Here is an 11,783-nt window from a genome sequence, read left to right as displayed (position 1 = left end):
GTTAAAAGTGTTTATGCAACTGAAAGGGTTTCTTGAGAAAATCCGAAAATGTGGCCATTGGACGCACCATGGTCCGGCTGTGAACCGCCTGTTCTTCATCTTAAGTCTTTTTCGGCTTCTTCATAAAACTACACTCAAAACATCTTTTCTTATTTAAAATTACTTTAGTAAGATTAAGCATCTTATAAAGTTTAACTATACCATTTATATATGAATTTAAAGAAATTGCGGAAAGTTGATAAGTCAACATGTAAATGTTTTCCTCAAATGGTTTTTGCAATTAAACAGTAAGTTTTCTTAGTAAAGTGATGTCATGCTCGGATTTTCCTTACATGGAAGATCGCCTCTAGTCATTTCTTGATCAAAAAACATATTATATGAATTTTATGTATAGTTTAGCATTTATATATAAAAGGGGTACTACTTTGTGTAGCTTAAAAACAAATTTATTCTGAAGTGATCATTCAAAACTTAAAAGGTCATATCATGTCATTATCCTTTTTCTTTAATGTTCAAGTATGATGTTAGGTGTTGACTGAAAAACGCTTTTTCTATAGTTGCTCTTTTTCGTTAATGTTCAAGGATGATCACGTTGGATGTTGATTGACAAATCGTTGAATTGTGTGCATCATTTTTCTTTTATTTAATATGTGATCTTTTGGAATTGGATTTCAGTTTTTGTAGGATTGCAAATATTGAAATATGTGCATTTTTAGATACTACACATGTCTAAACGTCATACTTGCATGCTACTAATTTTGTTTATCAAAACTTGCATTATAATTTATAAACGTGTATATATTTTTTTTACTTACAAAGATGATAAATTTATTACGCATAAAAACATATATTGAACACAAGGATAGTAAAACTGAAGAAAAATCATATAGATCATTAAATTAAAATATTAAAAAAATACACTGTTGCTATACACAAACAGAATCAGATAATTCGATGAAAAATTGATAACTTTGTTTTTATGAGCCTATTTGTCAAACAAATAAAGATAAGTAAAAAAATCTCATAATCATATGATCAAACACAAGCAACCTTCAGTTATTCGTTAACGTTCATTTATGTTTTCTAATGTTCAAATGTTATACACAATTTAACAACATAGTTACATAAGTTAAACAAATACTTGTTCTTGGATTATTAACAAATATGAATATGGATCATGTAACTTGTTCTATATAGATGTCATATATTATATGTAACACACTTTCCAAACCAAGAAAATACACACTCCAAACGGATATACAACTCATAATGCACAACTTACTAGCATTCCAAATCAAAATTACTCCACCACCCCACCATCACCATCATTGTCTGGATTAAACTTCAAAGCTTCCTTCCAAATAAGCTCCTTTACATCTTCCTCACTTAAGGCTGTTTGCTCAAAATCAAACACAAATGGTGATGAACAAATGGGCTCCTCATTTATCTCGTGTAGACTTAGCAAGAACGGGTGATTAAGAGCATCTTCAACTGTAATAAACACGTCAACAAAGTGTAAACCATATTAGAATATTAGTAACCAAAATATCCTTTTAACCACTATCCCAATTAAAAAAAAAACATTTACCAGTAATGCGTTTAGACGGATCAAAAACTAACATCTTCTCTGCAAGATCCAACACTAACGGTGACACATCTGGAAACTTTTCTTGAAAAGATTTAGTTGGTACACGAGGTAGTTGTTTAACGTACTTTCTAGCATTATCACTTCTTAAAAATCCAAGATCCGAGTCATCTGGTGAACCTAGAAGCTGTATGCATTAAAAACATACGTTCAACTATTACAATAATAATAATAATCAACTCTTTGAATAAAATGGTTATAAAACCAGTACCTCAGTTATAAGCACCAATTGCTGGACATAATCTTTACCAGGAAACAAAGGTTCCCTCAAAGAAATCTCCATTAAAATGCAACCAACTGACCAGATATCAATGGCTGTAGTATACTCAGTACAATTAAGCAACAACTCAGGGGCTCTATACCACCGGGTGACCACATATTCAGTCATGAAATCTGACTCAGATGTTGTCCTTGCAAGCCCAAAATCGCAAATCTTTAAATCACAATTTGCATTCAGAAGCAAGTTGCTTGGCTTTAGATCGCGGTGCAAAACATTTGCAGAGTGTATGTACTTTAGTCCGCGAAGCAACTGGTACAAAAAGTACTGCCAAGTGCCAAGTGCAATGCGATTATCAGAAAACACTTGCATATCATATAATGTTTACTAAAGATTAAAAAAATGCATAAGCTCACTTGAGAGTGGTCATCTGTTAATGCCTGAGATGAGCATATAATCTGATGAAGATCTGTATCCAGTAACTCATACACAATGTAAACATCCTTGAACTTCTTTTTACTTGGTGGTCGAATGATATCCTTGATTTGGATGATCTATGAAATATGAGTATTAGATAATATGAATACATAAAATTATGGGATCAAATAAAGAAAAAGTAATGAATGTGAAGATGTAAATACATTCTCATGATCCATATGGGTTAGGAGTTTGATTTCCCTTAAAGTCCTCTTGGCATCAATATTGTTATCAAATGCATTCCCGATTTTCTTGATTGCAACATCTTCTTTTGTGTCAGAGTTTTTAGCACAACTACAATAACAGTAACACGCGGTTACATCTTGTCAATAGAGAACAGAAAATAAGTTCAGTGATTTAAATGAAAAGCCTTCATCATGTCAGTATACTCAACAATCATCATTTCACAATTAACAGAACCAAAATAAGATAAACATCAATAGGGGCGTAAACGAGCCAAACCGAGCCCGAGCTCGGCTCGTTTTGACTTACGTGGGCTTGGGCTCGAGCTCAGCTCGATAGCTGTTTTTGAAGATCGGGTTTGGATCGTTTGTTATTTATTTATTAATTTAAATACATTTTTTTTATTATTTTGTATATATTGATAAAAACCTTTAACGAGCCTAACTCTGAAGCTCAGCTTGAGCTCGTTTAGTACCTTAAACGATCCAAATCTCGACTCAAGCTCGGTTGTGAAGTGTTAACTTAATACCTAGAACTTCTAGCCTAGAAGTCCAAAAGAGGAAAAACTGAAAATACACAAGGCTCGTTAAGGCATGACGAGCCTAAACAAGCTTCTCATACAAGGCTCGAGCTTGAACTCGATAACTAAATGAGCCTCATTCGGGCTTGGCTCATTTCAAGCTTTTTATCGACCCAAGTAGCTCGCGAGCAGCGGTGCTCGTTTGCACCCGTAAACATCAACTTATGACAATTATCAAAGAAGGTTTTTATAGTAATTTACAAGATATAAGTTTTAAGCATTAGACTAATGGTCAACCTCAGATTAAACCATATGTCCCAAAGGGCCTAAATGCTGTTAATTAGTTTCAGCTGATAAAATAATCAAGCTGGTATAAACCTAATTATACAATGCTGATAATTACAAAACAAAACAAACCTAATCAAATGATATCATATCTTTTAATCTAATTATATAATTGACATAATTACAAGCCCTAACTAATACATACACTAATAATCTAGTAATGTGAACATCAATCGTTAATAATAAAGTTATTAAAAGAAACAGATGAGGTAATAAATAAAAGCGATTACCAGACGACGCCGTAAGCACCACGGCCAAGAGGTTGAATAGGAGGAGCGTATTTGGAAGAGACCTCAAATAGGTTACCGAGTACGTTGTAATGAATGTATTTGCCGCCGTACGCCGGAAGGCCTTTTGACACTACTCCTCCTGGTTCACCTTTAGATTCATCTCCTTCTTCCATTGATTCTTCTGTTAATTAATATTCGATCAGAATAATCGAAGCTCAGAGTGGAGGGTTTTTTATTTTGAATTGGGAGTGCAAACAAAACCTTTTTTGATAAATTATAAATTTGGTCCTTATATTTTTTTTATCTGTTTTTGATTTTCATCAAAAGTAAATCTGGTTACTATAAACTTTTATAAACAACCAAAATCAGCCAAGAACACCACACCCACGAGCTGCCTCCACAACCTGGAAGCAACCTCAAAAGAAAGAAATTACATGAAAATGAATCTACACCAATTTAAGCATTCTATCGAGCTATGCTTTGGCTTATGCTTAAACCAAAGAAAACCAAAGGCTTTAATGTCTCCAGTTATCTCTTTCACTTTAACCTTGTTTCTTTCAAACACTTTTTCATTTCTCGCTTTCCAAATTCTCCAACAAGCAATTATGATTATCCCATGAAACGCCTCTTTTTCAACAACTCCAAGCTTGAAAGTCTTATGGAGCTCAAAAAGGTCTCTAACCGAAAACCCAAAAATCGGGGGAACTTTGCACCAACGGCTAATATGCTCCCACACCACCGCCGCAACCCCACAACCCGTCATGATATGGTCGGCCGACTCTCCCCCCGTATCACACAAAACACACACGTTATCCTTAACCCTGATGTTCCTTTGTTCCAACGCCCCCTCGAGTCAGAATCCATCTCCGCCCTCCAAACATGCATATTACACTTAGCAAGAACCCACTTACTCCACTTCATGATATAATCATTTCCTACTTTTTTTATTTTCAACAATTAACCTTTTAACCGAGCTAACAGAGAACACACCTTCTTTATCTCCAAGCCACTCCCACCGATCCGACCGTGCTTCCCAAGGCGTTGCATTCATTAATTGGATACATTTCTCCCATTCTCTCAACTCTTGAACTGTACATGGATTTATTTTCCATTGCCAACCCCAACAAATACTTCCATCCTGCCTTCAAAACCTATCTTTGACTCTACGTATTTTATCCCTTTCCAACTTAAATAAATCCGGGCAAGCTTCCTTTAAACTTGCATTCCCCACCCAATTGTCATACCAAAAACTCAGCTTCAACCCGTCGCCTAATTTCCCTTTTATCCATTCAACCAATTCAACTCGTCGCCTAATTTCCCTTTTATCCATTCAACCACTCTGCTCCCTTCCCATTTCAGCTTGTTTATTGTCAAGGCAATATTGAACTGTCACACCCCCATCTAAGGCCTAGGAGTATGACCCAACAGTTGGTACCATAATTGTAAATAAATCAGAGTTGTGTAAATTTGCGGAAGACTTATAAAACTTTAAGGATCAAAGGTGTAACATTTATATATACATTCAAAACACGGGATTATAAAATATTCGTTTGAGATAACAAAACATTACTTGTTTATAATTACAAACCATTATTTAATATATTAAGTTTACAAAATGAATCCAAGCCATCGGATATTCAAAGCACTTCGTCATTCCAAGTGCTAAACTTGTTCACCTGCAAAATGTAAGAAAATACGTCAGCAACGAATGCTGGTGAACACGCTGACGCAAAATAATTTCTTTTACTTTGTTACCCCTTGAGACTACGTCTGCCTCGGCCCATCGTGGCTTAGGAATAACAAGGTCAAATAACACAGTATAAATTCGAGCCTCTACTCTAGGTCACCTCAATAAACACCGCATCGTTCGACTTATTTAAGTACCCGTAAATATACACATAAGGTCGTACTCCCTGCAGGAGAGCGTCCTACGACCAAGGGTGGTGCGATGTGCCCATTCATCGCGTAGTACCACCTATGTAAGGATCCAGACATACGTATACCACAGCCTGAGGGCTAGGTTTATACCCTAATTTATAACGGTTTTAGGAACACGTAGTTCCTTGTAAACAATTTCACATAACATGTTTGACTCATTTGAAAACAAGTTTATAAAAGTTTGGGGGCGTATTCACCTTTTTCTCTTTAGGATAGGCTTCACACACCTTCCAAGGGTCTTTCCCTTCTTTATCTCGCACCTATAGTACGAGTATAAATATTTGTTAGTCGGATACACGATCCGGGTTAAGAGCTTTAGTCTTATTTCATATCTCAACCTCGATGAACCTTTAGTTCATTTTCTTTTACTTAAAAACCTTTAGTTTAAAAGTAATTATAAACCTTTAGTTTATATAGAAACCCGACGTTTCTTCTTCTCCAAGAAACGTAATCATTTTCTTTTATTATTTAAGAATACTCATTATTCATTAAATAATATTTTCATAACAAAGAGCATACATATATCCTTACACACATATATACGTATTTAACAATATCCAATATTCAATCTTTCATTCATTTCTTTGTTATGTTTTCTCTTCTTTTCTTTTATCGAGGTATCAAGTATAATCTCGACTTAAGGCTTAAGCCTTTAATATAATGTTATATTATATTGAATTGTTGTTACGCCTAACCTTATTGGCGTATTGGAAACCCTACGAAATCGAGCAGCACTCCGACGCCGCTTTACTTCTTGATCAACTTTGATATGCCAACCTCAACACTCGTCGTTACTTCTTCCGAGACTCCTCGCCATTACAACAACGCCTTCTTGATCGTATGTGGGTGGAGGGTGGCACGAACTTCGAGGAAACGTTGACACGGAAATCGAGGTTCGGAACACGTTTAACGAGGAAATTATAGCACGTTTATCGAGGCGTATCGCGATGGGTCTCTCTGATGATCCATCGCGTTGCGCGATGGGTCGAAAAATCAGAATTTTCATTTTTAACCTTGGAGTTTGAAACTTGGCAGAATTGATCCTTATACTTTGGAAAGTTGACATTTTGAACTCGAAATTTTCACGATGTTACATGAACCAAACTCCATAATTACCTTTCTTAATAGGAACCACCTCCTTGTCTCTAATTTGATTATGCATTGAGTCTATAACCCTTCTCCATAGCCCCGTCTTTCCTGTTTTATATCTCCACCCCACTTCGTTAGCAAAGCGTTATTAATAACTTTAAGCCTCGAAATACCTAAACCACCCTTTTATTTTGGGATCGCCACCCTCTTCCAAGCCACCCAATGAATCTTTTGAGTATTGTTCGAACCTCCCCTCAAAAATCTCTTCATAATACTTTCAAGATTCTCAAAAACTTTAGTCGGCACCTTGAACATAGAAAAATAATACACCGGTAAACTTTCGAGAACCGCTTTAATTAGAACTACCCTTCCTCCTATTGATAGAGAATGCGCTTTCCATATCGCCAACCTTTTTTCAAAAATATCCATAATTCCATTCCAGCTGTGAATTTTATTCATATTAGCTCCCACCAATATGCCTAAATGAATAAACGGAATCCTCCCAGACTTGCACCCGAGCACCCCAGCCATCTTTTTAATCTCCATACCACTAGTATTGCAGCCAAATAAGTTTGATTTTTTTAAATTGATCTTAAGTCCAGAACACATATGAAAGCATCTCAAAATTCTATTCACATTTTCAATATTCGCCATAGTCCATTCTCCAATAATCATAGCATCGTCCGCAAATAAGAGGTGAGACAACTTAGGACCCTTATTTGGGGTTTGGAAACCTGTCAAAATCCCTGCCTCCACCGTCGTATTCACCATATTTGAAAACGCCTCCATAACCACCAGAAACAAAAATGGGGATAAAGGATCTCCTTGTCTCTTACCTTTGAAGAATTGAAACTCGAAAGTTGGTGACCCGCTAACGAGAACCGAGGATCTAGCAGAGGAAAGAATACCAAGAATCCATTCACACCACACTGACGGGAACCCCATTTGAACCAAGATCAAAACTAAGAATTTCCGGTTCACATTATCATATGCTTTCTCAAAGTCAATATTTAGGAAGAAAGCTTTACACTTGGATTTGTTGGCCCATGAAATAAGCTCGTTAACAATCAGAGGCCCATCAAGAATAGACTTTCCTCTAAGAAACGCCGATTGTGTGTTGCGTGCGGTTATGAAATATAATGGATTGGAGATTTAGCTTTTGCACAAGATCATGTTTTAATTTTATAAAAGTGACTTCTACTGAGACTAAACACACAAAAAAATAGTCAAGTGTACCTATTGTATATGTAGAATAGTATTTGTAAGAACCAAGTATCGATCCGTGGACACAAATGTTTCTAATAATGAATCTTCGTTTTAGTTTAATCGAAGAGTTTTAATTATTTTGAGGTTGATTTTTAAACTTTTAATAAAAATACTTATATATATATATATAATATAGGTGACAGGAAGAAAAATTCTAAATGAGTAATTCAATTATATGAAGGTTACCATCTAAGATCAAGAATTCACGCCATTCTTCCTTGATGATTATTAAATAAACATGTGATAAACTTGTCCTAATAATATATGATAGAATAGTCCATCATTTCTAAGTGAACATATTCTATGGCATAAAGAAAGTAGTATGTGTATCTTCAAGTCCATCCTTTTCTTAATATCATACTACTACGAGAATGTCAATTTAAGTAGACAAGCAGTTTGGTAAAGTAGAACGATTAGGATTGACTTCGATTTCTCAAATACCAATCCTAACAAATTCGAGTTATTGTAGTTAACTCACACAACCCCCCCTGGTTGATTTAAGTAGGTTATAGTTACACATTCCATTAACATATGATTTCTTTAACTAGCATGATAACCTAAGCAATCGTGTTAACAATGTTATTTTAGAATTATCAAGACTAGAGAAATAGATCATAACCTATATCTCATCATTTCTAAGTACAATATAAGGATCCATGTTTTATCTTAAATAAGTTATCAAGGTATTCTTTTTACCATTTCTAGTTTCCAAGAACATGAGTGAACATGAATGATTATTAATCATCAATCTTGATGTATTGAGTTAAGGTGATAAAACATTTCTTCATCAAAGGATAATTGCAAAATAACCATGTACCTTACAAAACTAAATCATGTTTTCAACATAATCATCAAGTAAAATAAAGCTTCTTCATAGATTTTAGATGGTAAATGGAGTTTAGCTCATAATGAGCATGGTTATGAACATTGAAAGAGATGACGATAATAAACATATGATCAAACTTAGAACAATCTAACCAAATGTTGGATGAATCTTCCGTCTTCAATGGTGATGGATGATGATGATGGTGGATGATGGTAATGATAACCTTTAAGCCTTCAAACTCTCCACAAAGCCTTCAATATGAGTGTAAAGTGGGTGTTTTTATAAGAGAAACCCGTATAGAAGTTTTCTTCAAGCACACTTGATCAATGCAACATGCACTTCTAAATATAGGCAATCTGAAGATGCAGGCATGACCCCGTGCTTCATGAGGCACGCCCCCGTGTCCAGCTGTCATCTCGCATTTAATGCTCTGTCAGATCGTACATGCTGACTCACCACGGGGACGTGCTTCCTGAGGCACGGCCCCGTGTTTTGGTGATCTCTTATATTTCTTTTATCTTTTATGAAAGGTGACCACGGTCCCATGCCTTCTGAGGCACGACCCCATGCTTCTGTGTCCAGTATTTTGTCTTTTCTTGCAGATTTTTGTCTTTTCTTGCATCTAAAGGCATGGGGGTGTGTCCAGAGGGCACAAGGGCGTGTCAGGTGTTTTCTTGGATTTTCTTTCATTATTCTTTGTTTTTTCGCCTGTTTCTTCGTTTGAGGCTTGGGTTTACCTGAAAATACATTTTAATAAGATAAGTAGCTATTTGTGCTATATTATTTGATAGAAGTTGCAGTTTTTAGAGATTATTTTATGCTAAAAAGATGTATATTTTTATATACATCATCTGACTTCTTATTCCCAACCTCTATGGGCCTTCTTTCTTTGTTAAAAATATCCACTTTCTCCTTTGTCAAGCCCAAAAGCTCATCCAAGCCAAACGGGTTATCGTTTCTGGGCCTTTTTCTTGCTCTCAGCCTATCCACTATTGGGCTTATCTTATCCAAAACCCCACTCGTAAAGCTTTGTTTAACCCCAATTTCTTTTTTCCCCAATGTAGAGTTAAAAACAAATTCTGCTATTGGAGCATCCTCAACCTCATCATTACTCTCTTGCCTCATCTGTTCCATTTGCCGACATTCCCCCTCAGGACTTGTCCTTTTTTCGTTTCCAATCTTCCATTAATTACAACATTGCTTCCCTACGAATCTTCCGTCTTCTCGTCCGACTGTTCCACATCACCTTTCTTAGTCGGGCTCTGGTCGGTAGAGTCTATATTTTCCGACAGCCCATCTGACCTATCGCCGATTTCCATCTCATAATTTTTAATAGTCTCCACCCTCCCAACACATTTATCCCTCCAATTCATTTTGATCTCTTCAGCTATTCTCTTCCCGTCCCCAACCAACACACCGATTCACTCAATTGACAAATCTCTATTATTACATGAAATCTGAGATTTGTGTACCACATTTCCTATTAAGGCTCCGACGACATTGAAAACTTCCTCGTCTGATAGGTGTAAGGGCACTCCAATCACTTGAAGGCAAGCGATCCTTTGGAATGGTAACGATTGCCCACTCCATTCCGATAATTTATAAAACTAGCTTTCCCACATAACTGTGTTATTCAGGAAAGCCCCCGCATCACTTAACTTTGGTGTAAGTTGTTAATAATATTAATAAATAAAAGGATAGAAGACAAGTCTTTATAACCTTTCTCACTACCAGATTAGACAAACATAAGAACGCTTTTATGGGTGATCTAGTATTGGGTTGGTCAGCAATAAAACAAAAGGTTATAAGTAACTTAAAAAATCAACAAAAAAATCACATCAATCTACGTTGGCAACCTGATTGGTGGAGCAACCTGGGTTGCAACCCAAACTTGAGTGTTTCATGTCACATGTCATAAAATAATTTGTTGTAACCCAAAACTTAACTATTTTAATTATTTAAAATTTTAATATTAAACTTCAAAATAAAATATAAATACACTGTAGATCTTAACTTCTTTTTATGAACATCTCGATATACAAATTATTAAAAACTGACTTATTTCAAATATGTATGATTTTTTAATATCGTTACAATACAAAATATTGGTTCTCAAACTTATTGTTTTTAAAATGTATTTTTTTTCATTTTTAAGAATCACAATCATATTTATTAAATAAAAAAATCGGTTTAGTTTGGGTTGTGAATGAGAGCGAAATTCTAGATTAGGTTAGGTTGTGTGGGTTAAAGAGAGAGAAAATAATTTTTATATTAAAGGTTGGGTTGGGTAAGTTGTTAAGGCTGGTCGCTATGGTGAGGGGCTTCGAAGCCCCTCCACCGTGCCACGTCAACGCCACGTAAGCACCGAGGGCATCGAAGCCCCACCCAAAGATGCCCCACTATGGTGTAATGCCCCAAGGGCGCCCCTACTATACATATATATGCATATGTATAAATGTGTGTGTGAGAGAGATGTCAACGGCGCCGGCCATTGAAACGGCCATTTCTTCGTCGCCCTTGGTTGGACCGCGCCCCACGGCGGTGTTCCGCGCCCACCGCGCCCCTACAACCCACCCAACCCCGCCCCATAGCGAATGGTCTAATAAACATGGACAAGATCACCACCTTTTAATGTATCTAATTTAACAAATGTCATCCTTTTATTGGGTGATAATTTAATTTTTTCTTTTCTTTACAAACAAACTTATATTTTGAATTTTGTCTAATAACTTGTAATAACTATTTTTCTTCTAAAAAAATATACAAACTTGTTTTATTACACTTTGATATAAATTTTATTGAAATCAAACTTATTTTAAAAAGTTATATTTTTAACATGCATCTGATATGATATTATTGGTTCGTAAACTTATTATCTCAAATATATTTATATTTTATATTTTAGTTAATAACAACTCAAATTTATTTAATAAAAAATCTGCTTTAGGTTGGGTTCTGAATGGTAGTGACAATTATTGATTTTAAATAATCACAACTATCACATTTTGGTTGTTACCGGTTCAACTATCGAAATAGCTAGTGACAGT

General features: G+C 35.5%; 1 protein-coding gene across 1 annotated transcript; it reads right to left on the bottom strand.

The window, feature by feature from the left end:
• Positions 1-1,147: 1,147 nt before the first annotated feature.
• Positions 1,148-3,791, bottom strand: LOC143633982 (mitogen-activated protein kinase homolog NTF6-like). Its single transcript, XM_077102183.1, has 6 exons — positions 3,618-3,791; positions 2,504-2,633; positions 2,279-2,416; positions 1,857-2,189; positions 1,589-1,772; positions 1,148-1,491 (listed from the first exon to the last, which is right to left on the bottom strand). The coding sequence occupies exons 1-6, from the start codon at positions 3,788-3,790 to the stop codon at positions 1,301-1,303; spliced, it is 1,149 nt and encodes a 382-aa protein (XP_076958298.1). The 5' UTR covers position 3,791; the 3' UTR covers positions 1,148-1,300.
• Positions 3,792-11,783: the final 7,992 nt, after the last annotated feature.

This window comes from Bidens hawaiensis, unplaced genomic scaffold, assembly GCF_021521415.1.
Source record: "Bidens hawaiensis isolate Kalapana, Puna unplaced genomic scaffold, B.hawaiensis_p1.1 tig00006961_1, whole genome shotgun sequence".
NCBI classification, from domain to species: domain Eukaryota; kingdom Viridiplantae; phylum Streptophyta; class Magnoliopsida; order Asterales; family Asteraceae; genus Bidens; species Bidens hawaiensis.
This window is presented reverse-complemented; position numbering and strand designations above follow the sequence as displayed.